This window comes from Rhinatrema bivittatum, chromosome 18 (genome assembly GCF_901001135.1).
Source record: "Rhinatrema bivittatum chromosome 18, aRhiBiv1.1, whole genome shotgun sequence".
Classification (NCBI taxonomy): domain Eukaryota; kingdom Metazoa; phylum Chordata; class Amphibia; order Gymnophiona; family Rhinatrematidae; genus Rhinatrema; species Rhinatrema bivittatum.
This window is the reverse complement of record NC_042632.1, coordinates 4,151,152-4,170,908: the sequence shown is the minus strand read 5'-3', so window position 1 is coordinate 4,170,908 and position 19,757 is coordinate 4,151,152. Positions and strand designations below refer to the sequence as shown.

Below are 19,757 nucleotides of genomic sequence, written 5' to 3'. Positions count from 1 at the left end.
CGCTCGAGTGCCTTTTTTGCCTTACCTCTCTGCGACCTGGGTCCCTCAGGGTTTTTGTTTTTCAGTTCTGTTTGCAAGTTCCCATTGGGGTGTTTTAAGGCAGTTCTCAAATTCTTCTTTGCCTTGTTGGGCGTTTAGTTACTTGATCCCTCTCTCTTCTCGGCTTTGCTAGTCTAGATTACTGAGGATTGAGGCAAGGGAAGGGAGGTTATATAGTGCCTCCCCTTGAGTTTTGTTTTGACTCCATCTGCTGGATGGGGGACATAACCCACCGTCTGGACTGATCCATGGTACTACAGGAACGAAAATTAGCAGGTAAGGAATAATTTTCTTTTCTTGACAGCTGAATTGTTGTTTACTTACCTTTTGGTGTTCGGTGGGCCCGTGCCTTTGTTTTTCGCCGGGGTTTCTTTTAGTTTTTTAATTTATTTCATACTTTTTATTTCGCGCCGTTTTTTCGTTATAATGCCGCGAGGCGCGGCCTGCCATGCTTGTGGAGATGCGCGCGCGTCTCTCCAGGGAGAGTCTCTGTTCATCCTGTCTCCCTGGGGGGGGGGGAAGGCTCATCAAGTTTGCCGATTTAAAAAAAGGGACTTGGCCACTTCGCATGGCCCCAAAAACCTCGGCCCAGCTGCTCTCCTGCCCTGGACTCTTTTAGCTGCAGTGCGGGAACTGAGGCACTCCTGTCTACTCTGAGGGTGGTGACACAACAAGCTATTCAGGCTGCTTCTGACCCGCCTCCGCTGTCGCCACAGCCGGAGGTCCCTAGAGGGGGACAAGTCGTGCGAAACGGGGCCATATTTATCGGCTGAAAGCCTGGAGGAGATTTCAGATTCTTCATCTTCTGCCTTTTCAGGGGATTTTCTTCGTAAAGCTTACAAATCTAAGAAATTTCATAAGAGACATAAGAGTCTAATCTGAACAGAGGTTAAGGCCACCACAATTCCTCAAAAAGGGCTAGTCCCACGGATTTGGTGAGTGGGGTCAGCTCCGAAGCGTCCCCCTTCGTCAGGGTCCGGATCAATTTTTTTCTTTTTCAGATGATTCTGGGCAGGGCTCTTTACCTATCCCAGACAAGTCCTTGCCAGAGGGGGATTGATAAATGAAGACCCTGCTTTGAGTATTAGTTCAGACCTTCATGTTGCGGATGGGGATGACCCCAAATAGTCCGCCTGTTTTAGAAGAGAGGAACTTAGTCCCTTAATTCCAGCTATTTTACTGGAATTGAGTCTCGAGGTTCCAGTAAAGGATTCTCAGATGGGGTGACGTTGACCCAGTGTTGCTTGGCCTTAGAGGTCCCATGACATTTCCTTTTCATCTTTCTCTCACTGACCTTATGTACCACGAGTGGGATACTCCTGAGTTGGGGCTTAAGGTAGCACGAGCCATGGAAAAATTGTATCCATTATCTGAGGAAGCTTTGGAAATTTTAAAATTTCCTAAGGTGGATGCCGCTGTTTCAGCAGTCACTAAGAAAACAACTATTCCAGTAACTGGGGGCTACAGCTCTTAAAAGTCTCCAAGATCGTAAGCTGGAGGTTCAGCTTAAGCGAATTTTTGAGGTTCTGCTCCTTGGTGTGCGGGCGGCCATGGTGTAGTAGCTTGACTTTGCGAGCTGGACTAAGATGGGTCCAGGCTTTACAAATCAATTCTTCACACTCTGAAGAAGTTGCTCAGGCTGTTAGACTGGAAGCTACAGTTGCTTATAGTGCAGATGCTTTATATGATCTCATTAGGACCTCGGCTCGCTCTATCGTTGCTTCTGTATCGGCTCGCAGACTTCTCTGAGGGAATTGGTCTACAGGCGCATCCTCCAAAGCTCAATTAGGGACTTTACCCCTTTAAAGGAAAATTATTATTTGGTAAGGAATTGGAAGATTTAATTTTGTCCCTAGGGGAAAATAAGATTCACAAATTGCCAGAGGACCGTCCTAGGCCTAGAAGCTCTTTTTCATATCTCTCTCTTTTTCGGTCTAACAGAAGATTTCATTCTTCTCGTCCGTCGGCTCCTCCAGCTAAACAGAATTGGTCTCGGTCCTTTCGTGGCCGCCGCTTTGGTAGACCTGGAACTTCCCAGTCTCAGGAGGCACAAAGTCTGTCCAATGAGATAAGGCAGGTCCTTTCTCCGGTTCCCGTATAGGGGGCAGGCTGTCTCTGTTTTACGGAGAATGAGCCAGATGTACGTCGGATCAATGGGTTCTATCAGTGATAAATCAAGGTTACGCTTTCTCGTCAAGGGATAGTGTTCCTTCCGGAGCATCGCCTTCTCAAGATTCAATCACAAATTCGAGACTTAGTCTATTCCTATTCCTTGTGTGCGGGATTACTTGATAGTTTTAGGTTCAATGACTTCTACTCTGGAGTTGGTTCCCTGGGCCTTTGCGCACATAAGACCACTTCAGTCTGCATTGCTTTCACACTGAAATCCGGTTTCGGAACTATACCACCTTCCTCTTACAGAGAAGGCTCGTTCCAGCCTAGATTGGTGGTTACAGACAGCGAATCTGCAATGAGGTGTACCACTAGAGATTCCGGAATGGACTGTGGTCACTACCGATGCCAGTCTTTCAGGCTGGGGAGCGGTATATCAGAATACATCTGTTCAGGGTCAGTGGTCCGAAAAGGAAGCGCAGTGGTCTATCAATCTTTTAGAGACCAGAGCGGTTCGTTTAGCCTTAATCGCTCTTCAACCTCTCCTTTGCGGGAAGTCTGTTCGGGTTCTTTCCAACAATGCGACCACGGTAGCGTACATCAACTGTCGGGGAGGAACCCGAAGCTTCCTGGTAGCTCAGGAAGCACAACAGCTGATCACCTGGGCGGAGCAACATCTGCTCAGCATTGCAGCCTCACACATTGCAGGAGTGGACAACATTCAAGCCGACTTTCTCAGTCTGCATCATCTCGACCCAGGCGAGTGGGAACTGTGCGAGGAAGCTATCAAATGATATGCAACAGATGGTCCACTCCAGCAATGGATCTCATGGCCACATTTCAGAATGCCAAAGCCCCTCTGTTCTTCAGCCACAGGAGGGAAAGAGGAGCGGAAGGAGAAGATGTTCTGGTACTTCCTTGGCCAAGGGATGTTCTTCTCTACGTATTCCCTCCCTGGCCTCCAATCGGCAAGGTTCTGCGTCGGATAGAAGTTCAACAAGTCAACGTTGTCTTAGTGGCTCCGGAGTGGCCACGCTGTCCGTGGTTCGCGGACCTGGTCAGACTAGCACTGGATGGTCCCTTTCGATTTCAAGATCTTGCCTGCCTTCTGTCTCAGGGTCTGGTTTGTTTGGAAGAGGTCGAATGCTTCTCTCTAGCGCATGGGCTTTTGAGAGGCGTCTGTTAAAGAATAAAGGTTATTCAGATGCTGTAGTGACTACTTTATTGCGTTCCAGAAAACCACCTACATCTTTGGCTTATGCAAGGGTGTGGAAGGTTTTTGAATCTTGGTGTAATGAGTATCAAGTAGATCCAGTTCACTCTTCGGTATCCGATATTTTATCTTTCTTACAAGACTGTTTAGCCAAGGGTTTGTCCTGTAGTTCCTTACGGGTACAAGTAGCAGCGCTTGGATGTTTTCGTGTTAAGGTTCAGGGATTATCCTTGGCTGCGCATCCGGATGTAGCGTGTTTTCTCAAAGGTGCGCAACATCTACGTCCTCCATTTCGGAATCCTTGTCCTGCTTGGAGTTTGAATTTTGTTCTTGGGGCTCTGTGTTCGGCTCCCTTTGAACCCTTCAATCATGCGACTTTGAAGGTGGTGTTTCTTGTGGCCATTTCTTCAGCTTGTAGAATTTCAGTTGCAGGCCTTGTCTTGCAGAGAACTTTTTCTTAGAATTTCTGATACAGGAATTTCATTACGGACTGTACCATCTTTTTTACCTAAGGTAGTATCTTCTTTCCATTTAAATCAGTCCATAGAGCTTCCGGCTTTTCAGTCTTTAGATCGTTTGGATCCTTCCTCTAGGGATCTTTAAAAAATTGGATGTACGAAGAGCTCTGTTGTGTTATCTTGAAGTTACAAACAATTTTCGATTGTCTGATCATTTGTTTTATGGAGTGGCCCTCGCAAAGGTCATAAGGTTTCGAAGGCTACAATTGCTCGTTGGTTAAAAGAGATTCGTTCAACTTATCTTCTAGCTCGCCATGACCTTCCTGATGGGTTGAGAGCTCATTCTACTAGGTCACAGGGTCACAGGCTACCTCTTGGGCAGAATGTCAGTTTCTCCTCAGGAGATTTGTAAAGCAGCAACTTGGAAGTAGTTGCATACTTTTGCTCGTCATTACCGCTTGGATGTTCACGCTCCAAGTTCGGCAGCCTTCGGAGAGAGTGTTCTTCGCGTGGGACTCTCTGGGTCCCACCCTAATTGAATCAGCTCTGGTACATCCCAGGGTCTGGACTGATCCAGGTACGTACAGGGAAAGGAAAATTGGTTCTTACCTGCTAATTTTCGTTCCTGTAGTACCATGGATCAGTCCAGACGCCCACCCTTTGTCTGTGTATTATATTTGTCTTTTCGGAGAGTACGCTCGTTCACTGTTTGAGTCACTTAACTGCTTTTCATGCTGTCTATTTTTCTTATTTTCTTGTTTATTCCCAAGATGTTTTGGGGGGATTCTGCTTCCATTTAGGATTTGTGAGTTGGAAATTCGTTCTCCTATTTAGATAGCTAGTTAATATGTTAGTAGTTAAATTTCTGCTTTGATACTGCTCAATACTGATTGACTGCAGGTGGTGTTCCAGGGTATACGCCAGAGTCATTAGAATGTTTTCTCTGCCTCCCTCTGCTGGATTGGTGACATAATCCAGGGTCTGGACTGATCCATGGTACTACAGGAACGAAAATTAGCAGGTAAGAACCAATTTTCCTATCTCATATTTTTTGTTTAACCTGTTTCCATCTATTCCAAATAAATAAAAATGTAGTGTTTAAATTTTAGTGCTTTGTGCTATGAAAAGCAATCTGTGCTGAAAATTGTACATGGGTTTCTGTTAGGCATTTGTCGAGATGGAGAAACGTGAAGATGCTATGGCGATGGTTGCTCACTGTGAGAAGAAACCACTCTGGTTTCAGGGCAAGTCCGTGCAAGTGGACGTGTCTGAGAAATATAAGAAGCTGGTCCCAAGGGTATGTAATCTATAGTGACAATTAATTTATTTAACGTGTTTTGTGTGCCGTCATTCAGTTTCGCCATCAGAACGGTTTAGGAGGAGATGGCAGATGTAGGAATCTTTCTCACAGGACAAGCAGGATGGTAGTCCTCACATATGGGTGACATCACAGGATGGAGCCCAATCACAGAACACTTTTGTCAAAGTTTCCAGAACTTTGACTGGCTCCTACTGGGCATGCCCAGCAAGAGTCCCCCATCAGTCTTTTTTCCTCACGGTTAAGGAGCACTGCAGAGATACCTGACAGGAATTTTCCTCACGGAATTACAAAAAGTTAGTTTGCCCCACAGGGGTCCCTCCTTTAACTTTTTCAAGCCATGGTATTCCGGTAAGTTTTTACCCGTTTTTCCGTCTAGTTTGGCCTCACGGCCTACTGGCCGTCGACCGTACCGTGACTCAATTTTTGCCATGGCGTCTGTGCCCGAACTGTAATCGCACCATGTCCATCACAGACCCCCCTAAAGTCTGTGTGATGTGTCTTGGACAAGAGCATGATGTCTTGAACTGCACCAAATGTGCCCTAATGACACCAAAAGGTCGCAAGGCTAGAATGGAGAAGATGGAACTTCTCTTCCATGCTCAAACCCCAATGCCGTATATTGCATAGACATCAGAACCAGCTCCGTCAACTTCGCGCCAGCATTGATGACATCTCGGCCTTCGACACCCTCTACTCCCCCTCAGGACCGAGGGGATCGTAGAGATAAACATCGCCACCGGCATCGAAAGACTTGGACCATCGAGGGAGCGAAATCGACCTCTCCGTCATCCGAGCCGCTGTTGAAGAAACCCAGTCCAGAAAAGGCACCGACCTTTTCAGCGACCGGGTCACCAAGGCAACCCTCACCCGACAGGGTATTGGGAGCCACGACTCCGCTGTTAACGGTGGTCCCTCCGGCTATGCCTCTGCTTCCTTCTGTGCCGGGGCTGCTTGCTCCAAGTCTCCGAGAAGAACTGGACCGGATGGTTCAGGAGGCCATCGACAAGGCGATGCATCGATTCCAGGTTCCTCCAACACCGGTACCGATTGCGGAACCGACCATCAACCCGATTCCAGCAGTGTTGGCACTGCTGCTCTCTAGGATGGAAGCGCTCATGACCGCTTTTCCACCGATGGCTCCGGTGCCCTCCCCGCTTGATTTGTCATTGGGAGGAGAAACACAGTTGGGAGATTTGCCGATGCCTTAGCCATCGATGCATATTTGTCCCTCGATGCCACCTATCGCTGGTGCCTCCACTCAGTCCTTCGGAGCCTAGACCAGCACCTTCAGGGATCCCACTGCTCCGTCCTCTTCTAGCTCCAAGAGGAACAGGTGCTGATCCCTATGATACCTGGACTGATGATTCTTCTATCAGCAAGCGGGCATTCCATTTCAAGACCATGTTAAAGCACACTCTGTGAGGGCCATGGCGACTTCAGTAGCACACCTACGATTGGTGCCACTTCCTGACATTTGCAGGGCTGCCACCTGGAGTTCTCTCCACACCTTTGCAGCCCACTATTGCTTGGACAAAGCCGGAAGACAATATTCCATCTTCGGCCAGTCTGTCCTTCGTAACCTATTTACAATGTGACATATCAACACCCTTCTGCCTGCCCATTAGGGTTCAGGATGCCCTCGGACAAATTTTATCCCAGTCCTAGTGCCTTGCACACCTGGGTACATTTAGTGCATTTCTCAGACATCCTCAGCTCGGTACTCACCCATATGTGAGGACTACCATACTGCTTGTCCTGTGAGAAAGCAAATGTTGCTTACCTGTAACAGGTGTTCTCTCAGGACAGCAGGATGTTAGTCCTCACGAAACCCGCCCGCCACCCCGCGGTGTTGGGTTCGTTACGTTTTCTTATTTTATTTTTCGGCACTGCCTGTAGCTTTTAAACAAGACTGAAGGGGGACCCCTGCTGGCTGCAGGGTTAGTGCCATGCTGGGCATGCCCAGTAGGGGCCAGTCAAAGTTCTGGAAACTTTGACAGATGTTTTCCGTAATTGGGCTCCATCCTGTGATGTTACCCATATGTGAAGACTAACATCCTGCTGACCTGTGAGAACACATGTTACAGGTAAGCAACATTTGCTTAACCTTTAATCCTCTTCTGTGAATGTATGTTGCCATGGCCACTTACACTTGCAGATTCCATGACACATCTTTCTTTTTTTTTTTATATTTATAATTTTAAAGAACAGTGTACAATTAGAAATATGTTCAGTGTAGGACAAAATTTATTTACCTTGGTTTTATTTACCTTGGTTTTATTTACCTTGGTTTTAATTTGGTAAAATGTATTTACCTTGGTAAAATTTATTTACCTTGGTTTTATTTACCTTGGTCATTCTTTTGTTATCTCAGTGTTAATCTCTCTTTTGCCTTCTCTTCATTCCAAGTTGCATTTTATCCCTGTTTTATTGTAACTGCTACCTTATTCTTCTATCACATGTTAATGTTTTTAAGTTATTAAGTATTTATTCTGTTGTCACACCTTGTTATTTGTAAACCGGCATGATGCGACTCCCATCGTGAATGCTGGTATATAAGAAATTTAAATAAATAAATAAATAAATAAATAAAATGATATCTCATACACAATATACAACATTGTAAACAACCGTACATAAAAGTAAAACATTACAATGTACAAGAAAGCATGCTCCTCATAAAGATCAGAACACAAGTTTGTCATTTCCGTGGACCCCACCCCCAACCCCCCTTCCCTCCCTCCCCTAACCTAATGCTGTTGTGTGAGTGAGATTTTGAGTTTGCCAAGCTTCCCACCATTCCCAGTGGTCCGTAAATTTCTTCACCTGTTGACATCTAATGGCGGTGAGTTTATTCAAGTAGCAAATCTTAGACAATCTCCGGTGTACCTGCTGTATGTGTGGTGGCTCTACCTGTTTCCAAAGAAACGCAATTTCCATTCTAGCAGCCAATATTATTTGACGAATAATATGAAGGTGTGGGTACTTTACTGGTGAGAAGGAAATATTAAGCAGGAAAAAGGCAGGGTCTCTACCCACATGAACATCTGCCACCTCTGAAATCAGCTGTATAACTGCTGACCAGTAAGAAGCCAATCTAGGGCATTCCCACCACATATGGATGTAAGTTCCCAAGTTACCACATGCTTGCCAGCTTTGCGCTGCTATACTGCTATACATCCTATGCAGCTGAACTGGGGTAAAATACCACCTGTAGAGCATTTTATATCCATGTTCTATCAAGGATGCTGATTATGGAGCTACATCTAATGGATAAGACACATTGTGACAGTTGTGCACCAGTCAGATTTGCCCCCAGATCAGCCTCCCAAGCCCAGATAGGTACTGGTGCGATCTGTATGGACCATTTAGGAGGGTATAAATACGAAATATATGCCTTTTAATCTTATCAGAATGCTCGCAGAACCCCTCGAATAAAGATCTACCCGTGCCCAAGTCTTCCTTAATCTGTATTTGGGAAATATAAGATTGTACCTGACGATAAAAGAAATAATCAGAAGGAAGTAAATTGTTTCTGCTGCAGGTCTGAAAATTCACGCACTTTGCCCCTATGTCAAAAATGCCCTAGTTGGAAACAATTATGATCCTCCCACAGATTGCTCTAGTTCTAGACATCTCCGGGGAAAATGTGGGTTAAAGAATATTGGCGTACTTAAGTTCTTTCACCCACCAGATGTGATTTCCAAAAATTCCCAAATTTTTAAAGTATGTGCTACAGAGGGAAGCATTAGCTAGCTGCTGTGATCTAACAGAACACGGGAGTCACACCTGGGAAGCTGGGTCTAGCCCAGATAAAAAGTCCTTCTCCAATTGTACCCATCTTTTATTAGTATTATGAGAATGCCAGTCAGTGAGAGGCCGTAATTGGGAGGCAACATAGTACCATTGGAGACAGGGCACACCTAGACCCCCCCCCCCCCCTCTAACTTTGGGGAGGTATATAATTGAACATTTAATGCGAGGTGGTCGTCTTTTCCATAAAAATTGAAACCATTTCCTCTGCCAGATTTGTAGTGCTTTGACTGGAATTTCGACTGGAAGAGTCTGAAATAAATAGCCCAATCTGGGAAGCACATTTATTTATTTAAACGCTTTTATATACCAAAGTTTAGCTAGATGCCTTCACTCTGTTTTACAGGTAAAACATGTTACAATTCTGGAGAAACTGATAGAACATCACCGTATAAATTATGGTACAATACAATATAAATTTAACAAGTCTTATAGAATGGGACAAAATAAATTATGAAACACCAAGTTAAGGAACAGCTAATATAGTAACACATTAATTTTGATAGTAGATATTCTACCCAACCATGCAATATCTGTACATTCCAGTTTTGGAGATCAGCTAGAATCTTCCCCCATAAGACCTCATAGTTAATCTTATAGAGATCTGCAACTTTGCACTAATTTTCACCCCAAAATATTTTAGAGCATTTGGAACCAATTTGAAAGGGAAAACCAATTTTATCTGCCGTAATTGAGTGTCATCCAGGCTAATATTCAGCATTTCAGATTTATCCATATTCATTTTATAACCTGATACAGCGCTAAAACTTTTAAGCTCGTCAACCAGGGTTTGAAGGGAAGTAATAGGGTGCGCGATGGTAAATGTCATCAGCAAACAGTGTAAGGGTATATTCTTGGTCCCCAACCTTGACCCCTTCAATCTCAGGGTTCTCTGGCTAAAGGTTCCAGATATAAGGCAAAAAGAAGCTGGGATATGGGGCAGCCCTGCCGAGTCCCACGCTCAATACCAAAGGACTTTGAAGACCCCCCATTTTCTTTGATACAAGCGCTAGGATGGTCATATGGTTGTTGAATCCATGTTAGGAAATTCCCTCCCAGCCCCATACGTTCTAGCAGCACAAACAGGTAATCCCAATGGACAAGATCAAATGCTTTTTCTGTGTCCACTATAAATAAAATCGTAGAGGATTGATCGCGTGCAATGATATCCACCACCCTCCTTACATTGTCTGCAGCTAACCTCCCCGGTAGAAAGCCAGTTTGGTCTGGATGGATCAACAGTGAAGCCACCCGACCTAACTGTGTGGTTAGGATTTTCGCCAACAGTTTCATATCCAAATTGATAAGCGATATGGGGTGGTAAGATCCACATTGTGTAGATTCCCTGCCCCGTTTGGCTAAGATGGTTATGCCAGCCTTATTAGTATGTGGTGTAAAGCAACCATCAGTCAAAAGGCTGTTAAATGCCTCAGTTAAAGGTTGTGTAATTACAGTTCTAAATTTATGAAAGCCGGCCGAAAAGCCATCAATTCCAGGAGTCTTTCCCAATTTCAGATCTTTTATAGCCTGATCACCACCATCTCAGTAATACCATCATTAATAGCTACCATATGGGAGTCCTCCAGGTGTGGGAGAAGAATATCTCTCAGGTACTCATGAATCACTGCCCGGGATATATCTGCCATCCTAGTATATAACTGGTAAAACTGTGTGAATTGGTGTCGGATCCCCCACTGTCTGTGATCATCTCACCTTGAGTTATGAATTTTTAAAATTTGATTGAGTTGCTCGCGCCTTACGTTTCCGAGCTAATAAACAACCCACTTTATTACACCCCTCAAAGAACTCCTACTTAGCCTTATCAATTGAAATGAAATATCTTTCAAAGTAAATCATGCAAGTCCCTGCTTAGTTGTTCCAAATGGGAGCCCAGACTAGGATTCGGATCACGTTTGTCTAAGTTCGACTTTTCCAATCTGATTGAGCAAAGCCACACTCTTCGAATTCTCCTCCGTACGTAGGTAGGAGGCCCTCGCAATCAACTTCCCTCTGGCCACTGCCTTAAAGCACTCCCATACCATGGTTTGTCACCTCTTCATTTTTTATTTTCCAACAGATTTTGGGACATCTCATTTTCCAGAAGTGTGCAATAATCCTGATCATTTAGTATACTTTCATTCAATCTCCAGAATTTTTCCCCATCTGCATACCCAATTCTCTAAACAAAATCCAGTTCCCTGTACGTACCCGATCAGTCCAGACAGCTAGGTTATGCCTCCCTTCCAGCAGGTGGAGTCAGAGAACAAACTGAAAAGGCACCCCCTGATAACCCAGTGTGCCATCTGCGGTCCCCCAGTATTTCTCTGACTCCAGCAGGTGGAAGACAGCATAACCTACTAAATTAAGTTTATTGAATCTTTATATTCTTTCAGTGGCCTAATGACTAGATCAACAGTGTAGTGTGTATAAAAAAAAAGGGGGGGGGGGGGGCTTGATTGCTAGGAGTTTGGATTCTCCTTTTTATTCACAGTAGATAATTCCCTCTCAATGCAGGCATATCTGAGCCTTGTGGTCTTTCAGCATACTTACCTGGAGAGCCAGTGGCAGCCCGGTGAGTAGGGGAGATTTATCGGTGGGCCAGTCCCTCTCTCCTACGTGTCAGAAGTTTCATTCCTCTGCCTTCAGGGATGTTTCCATTCCCCTGCTCGTTTTCAAAAAAAGAAAAAGCAGTAAAACGAGACAGCCTGCTTCCTTTCCGGGCCTCCAGAAGGGGTGGACTCCTACCTGGGCAGTTAATTTTTTCGTAGTGCTGTTTGCCATGCCGCGGGGAGTGCAGTGCTCCGCGTGTGGAGAGTCTGCTGCCCGACTCTCCCGCAACGATTGTGCTCCTGCTGCTTGCCAGGGGGGGGGGGGGGGCGAGGGCCCTTCCCAGCTGCTTCTGCCAGGCAGCAGATCTATTCCGTAGCCACGAGGAGTTGCAAAACGGGGGCTTGAGGTGCCCTGTCAGTCCCGTTCCCGCGAAGCATGGGAACGGTGGCCATTTTGAATAATTCCCCCGCAAAGGGTATTCAGGGCTCCGGGGAGGAGACTTCCCTCTGTTTAAGCCCGGTACCGCCCCCCGATGACATATGTGAGCCTCTGCCTCCTCCCCCCTCCCTCTGCTCCGATGGAGGGGGCCTTAAAGCGGCAGCACCCTTTTTCATCTCAATTTGTGCTGCTTTTGCACAAAGCTTACATGGAGGCAGAAGCTGATAATTTACAGCAGCCTCAGCCATCAAAGAGACCCAGGCCTGACCCTCCGAGGCTCCTTGTGCTCCGTCGCCTCGACCGGTCCCTGACCAAGGGCCACTTCCAGATCTGTCGGCTGACCTGTGCCCCTGGACCCCCTTCAAGATCTGGGCGATGACGTGGATTCTGCCACGCCGGTGGAAGGGAATAATCCATGGGTGCTTCGCTTGTTTAGGAGAGAGGAGCTGGATCCTGTCATTCCACATGTGTTGACGGAGCTGGATTTACCAGTTCCGTCAACACATGTGGGGATCCGCTCTTAACCGGTCTTCGCGCTCTCCCTCAATCATTTCCATTCCACCCGAGCCTCTTGCAGCTCATGACTCAAGAGTGGAATGTTCCGGAAGCCACTCTTCGCGTTAGAGCAGTGGAAAAGCTCTACCCGCTTCCAGATGACTATTTGGACCTTCTTAAGATTCCAAGAGTAGGTTCAGCCTTAGCAGCCATTGCCAAACACACTACTGTTCCAGTGACGGGCGGCACTGCCCTGAAAGATCTTAAAGACAGAAAGCTTGAGATACTACTTAAAAGAATTTTTGAAGTGTATGCTCTCGGGGTGAGCGCCGCAGTCTGCAGTAGTTTTTATGCAGAGCCACCCTTCACTGGATTCAGCAACTTACTGCACAGGAGCTGCCCCCGGAGGAGGCCGAACAGGCAGACCGCCTGGAAGCAGCAGTTTCCTATACGGCGGATGCGCTGTAAGATCTGCTGAGAACCTCCTCTCGAGCAATGTCCTCCGCGGTGGCAGCAAGGAGGTTACTGTGGCTGCGCCATTGGTCTGTAGATTCCTCTTCAGTCTGTTGGGTTCCTTTCCTTTTTAAGGGGAAGCTTCTATTTGGAGCCTATCTGGAGCACTTTATTAAGGACTTGGGAGACAAAGTTTACAAATTGCAGGAGGACAAGCCTAGGTCTACTCATTCTTTCAATTCCTTTAGGGGTCGTTTCCGGGGCCAGCAGCGTTTTCATTCAGCTAGGGCACTGCCCTTCCCTTTCCTTGGCAAGTTCCGAGATCGCAGGCTTGGGCACGCTCCTTTCAGGGTAGGCAGCCTCCCCAAGATGGTACTTCCCAGGGGTTCTCCAACAAGGTGGCACAATGAAGGTGCACCGGCCCATTCCTCCATTCCGGTGATAGGGGGCCTTCTCTCTCTTTTTCGAGAGGAATGGCTCAAGATCACGTCGGATCAATGGGTCTTAGATATTGTAAGTCGCAGTTACGCTTTAGATTTTGCTCTCCCTCTATGGGATCTTTTCCTGGTGTCTCCTTGCGGGTCTTGAGTGAAAAGGCAAGTGGTACTCCAGATTTTGGCTCACTTGAAGGCCCTGGGAGCGATCATCCCAGTCCTGCCCGGGGGAGTGTCGGACAGGCAGATATTCCATTTATTTTGTAATCCCCAAAAAGGAGGGCTCATTCCGTCCCATCCTGAGAGGAGAGGATCACCTTGCTGGTGGCTGAAAGGAATCAGTAAGTTTTTGCTTGGGACATTGACATTGACTTTTTTAAAAGTATTGGGGCAAAGTTAACTATTTGGGAATATTATTTAGTGTGTTTGTGTGTTTGTGCCTTTAATAGTCAGTCAGTAAATAAAACAAGTTAGACTGTTTGCATTTTTAAATAGTCAGTCAATAAGGTAGCAGTAGGTAGTGTGTTTATTTTTTAAAAAGTCTGCCTGACTATTAAAGTGTCCTCCAGACTTTTAAAGAGCTAAGTGTTTTATTTAATAAATAACTGAGTGCATTGTATTGAAAAACAAAAAAATCCACAAAAAAAAAAAAAAAAAAACCCAACAAAAAAGTAGCCAGAAGCTAGAAATAAGCTAGGAGCAGTATATACCAAAGTAAAAAAGTTGAATATTTCAGCTCAGTTACTCACCTTGGAAAGGTGTTGAGGTAGTGTGATTAGGTTTGAATAGGGAACAACATTTGTTAATCAAGGGAGCTGTGAGTCACTCAGGCTGACTAACTAAAGTTAGACTGTTTGTAATTCCCAACCCTCCCACCCCTCGCCCACCCACCCCAAGCTCATCCCTTAATTTATAGGCAGGTGCCACTTGCACAAAAAAAAAACCCCAAAAAAAAAAAAAAAAAAAAAAAAACCCCATCAACAAAAACTTTATTGAGAATTCGATCAGACCCCAGTAGGCCACTACCAGACATATAGTGAATTCACTAATACATTTAAAGGAACTTAGACACATTCCTAATCCCATAGCAACCTAAAACTTAACTAGGAACTGATCAAAATTGAGATGAAGGCAGCAGTCCAGCAGCAAGAGGGGGGCTTCCCAGTCTTTTGCATCGAGTGTCACATGTATGATTTTTTACCCACCGGTGAGAAGTTGTACATGTGCACGCGATGCAAAGAGCTCCTGGCTCTCAGAGAACGAGTCCGATCTCTGGAGGCTAGAGTGGCAGACCTGGAGGAGCTGAGGGAGACAGAGAGGTATATAGATGAGACCTTCAGGGACATAGTAGTCCAGTCCCAACTTCAGACTGGCAGCCCTGGTGCTGCCTTGGAGGAAGAAGGTCTCATAATGGGAGAGCACCAACCAGATGTAGCAGGAAAGGATCCTGTAGCAAGGACCTGCTCTCTAGGTGATGCATTGTCCTTTCGCACTGAGGATATCTCCCCAAGGCCTACTGCCCAGGAGGGAAGGGTTAGGTCGGCCGTCATAGTTGGTGATTCGATTATTAGGAATGTAGATAGCTGGGTGGCTGGTGGGCGTGAGGATCGCCTGGTAACATGCCTACCTGGTGCGAAGGTGGCGGACCTCACGCGTCACCTAGATAGGATTTTAGACAGTGCTGGGGAGGAGCCGGCTGTCGTGGTACACGTGGGCACCAACGACATAGGAAAATGTGGGAGGGAGGTTCTGGAAGCCAAATTTAGGCTCTTAGGTAGAAAGATTAAATCCAGAACCTCCAGGGTAGCATTCTCTGAAATGCTCCCTGTTCCACGCGCAGGTCACCAGAGGCAGGCAGAGCTCCGGAGTCTCAATGCGTGGATGAGACGATGGTGCAAGGAAGAGGGATTCAGTTTTGTTAGGAACTGGGGAACCTTTTGGGGAAGGGGGAGTCTCTTCCGAAGGGATGGGCTCCACCTTAACCAGGATGGAACCAGACTGCTGGCGCTAACCCTTAAAAAGGAGATAGAGCAGCTTTTAAACTAGAACAAAGGGGAAAGCCGACAGTCGCTCAGCAGCGCATGGTTCGGAGAGATGTATCTTTAAAGGATACTAATGATGCACTAGAATTAGGGCATCCCGACAGTGAGGTTCCAATAATTAGAAAAGTAGTCCAAATGCCTGTAACTAAAAATTCACCTGAGCTAAAAAATTCTAACTTATCCCTATCAATTAAAAAGCAGAATAAAAATACAATCAAAAAACAAACTTTGAAATGTTTGTATGCTAATGCCAGAAGTCTAAGAAGTAAGATGGGAGAATTAGAATGTATAGCAGTAAATGATGACATAGACTTAATTGGCATCTCAGAGACATGGTGGAAAGAGGATAACCAATGGGACAGTGCTATACCGGGGTACAAATTATATCGCAATGACAGAGAGGAGCAGTCGGGAGGAGGTGTGGCGCTTTATGTCCGGGATGGCATAGAGTCCAACAGGATAAACATCCTGCATGAGACTAAATACAAAATTGAATCTTTATGGGTAGAAATCCCTTGTGTATCAGGGAAGACTACAGTGATAGGGGTATACTACCGTCCACCTGGTCAAGATGGTGAGATGGACAGTGAAATGCTAAGAGAAATTAGGGAAGCCAACCAAATTGGTAGTGCAGTAATAATGGGAGACTTCAATTACCCCAATATAGACTGGGTAAATGTATCATCGGGTCACGCTAGAGAGATAACGTTCCTGGATGGAATAAATGATAGCTTTATGGAGCAAATGGTTCAGGAACCGACGAGAGAGGGAGCAATTTTAGATCTAATTCTCAGTGGAGCACAGGACTTGGTGAGAGAGGTAACGGTGGTGGGGCCGCTTGGCAATAGTGATCATAATATGATCAGATTTGATTTAATGACTGGAAAAGGAACAGTGTGCAAATCCAAAGCTCTCGTGCTAAACTTTCAAAAGGGAAACTTTGATAAAATGAGAAAAAATTGTTAGAAAAAAACTGAAAGGAGCAGCTACAAAAGTAAAAAATGTCCAAGAGGCGTGGTCATTGTTAAAAAATACCATTCTAGAAGCACAGTCCAGATGTATTCCACACATTAAGAAAGGTGGAAAGAAGGCAAAACGATTACCGGCATGGTTAAAAGGGGAGGTGAAAGAAGCTATTTTAGCCAAAAGATCTTCATTCAAAAATTGGAAGAAGGATCCAACAGAAGAAAATAGGATAAAGCATAAACATTGGCAAGTTAAATGTAAGACATTGATAAGACAGGCTAAGAGAGAATTTGAAAAGAAGTTGGCTGTAGAGGCAAAAACTCACAGTAAAAACTTTTTTAAATATATCCGAAGCAGAAAGCCTGTGAGGGAGTCAGTTGGACCTTTAGATGATCGAGGGGTTAAAGGGGCACTTAGAGAAGATAAGGCCATCGCGGAAAGATTAAATGATTTCTTTGCTTCGGTGTTTACTGAAGAGGATGTTGGGGAGGTACCCGTAATGGAGAAGGTTTTCATGGGTAATGATTCAGATGGACTGAATCAAATCACGGTGAACCTAGAAGATGTGGTAGGCCTGATTGACAAACTGAAGAGTAGTAAATCACCTGGACCGGATGGTATACACCCCAGAGTTCTGAAGGAACTAAAAAATGAAATTTCAGACCTATTAGTAAAAATTTGTAACTTATCATTAAAATCATCCATTGTACCTGAAGACTGGAGGATAGCAAATGTAACCCCAATATTTAAAAAGGGCTCCAGGGGCGATCCGGGAAACTACAGACCGGTTAGCCTGACTTCAGTGCCAGGAAAAATAGTGGAAAGTGTTCTAAACATCAAAATCACAGAACATATAGAAAGACATGGTTTAATGGAACAAAGTCAGCATGGCTTTACCCAGGGCAAGTCTTGCCTCACAAATCTGCTTCACTTTTTTGAAGGAGTTAATAAACATGTGGATAAAGGTGAACCGGTAGATATAGTATACTTGGATTTTCAGAAGGCGTTTGACAAAGTTCCTCATGAGAGGCTTCTAGGAAAAGTAAAAAGTCATGGGATAGGTGGCGATGTCCTTTCGTGGATTGCAAACTGGCTAAAAGACAGGAAACAGAGAGTAGGATTAAATGGGCAATTTTCTCAGTGGAAGGGAGTGGACAGTGGAGTGCCTCAGGGATCTGTATTGGGACCCTTACTGTTCAATATATTTATAAATGATCTGGAAAGAAATACGACGAGTGAGATAATCAAATTTGCAGATGACACAAAATTGTGCAGAGTAGTTAAATCACAAGCAGATTGTGATAAATTGCAGGAAGACCTTGTGAGACTGGAAAATTGGGCATCCAAATGGCAGATGAAATTTAATGTGGAAAAGTGCAAGGTGATGCATATAGGGAAAAATAACCCATGCTATAATTACACGATGTTGGGTTCCATATTAGGTGCTACAACCCAAGAAAGAGATCTAGGTGTCATAGTGGATAACACATTGAAATCGTCGGTTCAGTGTGCTGCGGCAGTCAAAAAAGCAAACAGAATGTTGGGAATTATTAGAAAAGGAATGATGAATAAAACGGAAAATGTCATAATGCCTCTGTATCGCTCCATGGTGAGACCGCACCTTGAATACTGTGTACAATTCTGGTCGCCGCATCTCAAAAAAGATATAATTGCGATGGAGAAGGTACAGAGAAGGGCTACCAAAATGATAAGGGGAATGGAACAACTCCCCTATGAGGAAAGACTAAAGAGATTAGGACTTTTCAGCTTGGAGAAGAGACGACTGAGGGGGGATATGATAGAGGTGTTTAAAATCATGAGAGGTCTAGAACGGGTAGATGTGAATCGGTTATTTACTCTTTCAGATAGTAGAAGGACTAGGGGACACTCCATGAAGTTAGCATGGGGCACATTTAAAACTAATCGGAGAAAGTTCTTTTTTACTCAACGCACAATTAAACTCTGGAATTTGTTGCCAGAGAATGTGGTTCGTGCAGGTAGTATAGCTGTGTTTAAAAAAGGATTGGATAAGTTCTTGGAGGAGAAGTCCATTACCTGCTATTAGGTTCACTTAGAGAATAGCCACTGCCATTAGCAATGGTTACATGGAATAGACTTAGTTTTTGGGTACTTGCCAGGTTCTTATGGCCTGGATTGGCCACTGTTGGAAACAGGATGCTGGGCTTGATGGACCCTTGGTCTGACCCAGTATGGCATTTTCTTATGTTCTTATGTTCTTATGGACTTGAAGAAGGCCAGCAGAGCCATTTGGGTTCCCCATTTTCGCATGGAAACCTTGAGATCCGTCATTATGGCCGTGCACAAAGGAGCATGTTTATTTGGCCTCTTTAGATCTAACAGAGGCTTATCTGCACATCGGTATACAGAGCATCAAAGGTTTCTCCGGTTCATGGTGCTAGGGGAACATTACCAGTTTCAAGCGCTACCATTCGGTCTGGTGACGGTGCCACGCTTATTCACCAAAGTCATGGTAGTGGTAGCGCATCTCTGCGAAAAGGGATTCTGGTTCATCCCTATTTGGACGACTGGCTCATTCGGGGGAAGTCACAGCACCTATGCGAGCAGGCAGTTGTCGGTGGTGCTGCGCCTTCAGTCACTCGGCTGGGTGATCAACTTTCCCAAGAGCCAGCTGGTCCCATTGCAAGAGTTGGAATTTCTAGGAGCCCGATTCGACACGATGGTGGGCAAGGTGTTCCTTCCCGTGCAGTGAATGGCCAAGTTGATGTCTCAGGTTCGGCAACTACTCTCTCCCATTGCCCATCGTCTGGGACTATTTACAAGTTCTTGGTTCTATGGCGTCTACTCTGGAATTGGTCCCATGGGCGTTTGCTCATTTGAGGCCTTTGCAGAGGGTGTGCTTTCCCGCTGGGATCCCAAGTCCGAGGAGTTTCACCTTCAGTTGCCTCTCCTGAATCCAGCCTGGAGCAGTCTCCAGTGGTGGCTAGTACCGGAACACTTACAACAGGGGATGGATTTGGAAAATCCCCAGTGGCTGATTGTGACAACGGATGCCAGCCTTTCCGGTTGGGGGGCAGTTTGCCAGTCTCACTCTGCTCAAGGCCAGTGGTCGGCTCCAGAGTCCAAGTGATCCATTAATCATTTGGAAACCAGAGCGGTTCGTCTGGCATTGCGCAGCTTCCTTCCCCTGGTCCGCCATCAGTCGATAAAGATCCTATCAGACAATGCCACCACGGTGGCCTACATCAACCGACAGGGAGGAACACTAAGTCAGCTGGTGGCCTTCGAAGCCGACATGCTTATGGCATGGGCGGAGCACAATATGCGGCGTCTGGCAGCGTCTCACATAGCCGGGGTTGACAACGTCCAAGCAGACTTTCTCAGTCAGCAGCTAGACCCCGGGGAGTGGGAGCTATCCGAGGAAGCGATGCAGCTCTTGATCCGGAG

General features: G+C 45.7%; 1 protein-coding gene across 1 annotated transcript in view; it reads left to right on the top strand.

Annotated features, from left to right (window-relative positions):
* The window catches only part of MATR3 (matrin 3), a 368,635-nt gene that overhangs the window by 285,169 nt on the left and 63,709 nt on the right, over positions 1–19,757 (top strand). The window contains exon 11 of the mRNA XM_029583949.1: positions 4,988–5,119. Within this exon, the coding sequence (XP_029439809.1) occupies positions 4,988–5,119 (132 nt within the window). The remainder of the gene's footprint in view (positions 1–4,987; positions 5,120–19,757) is intronic.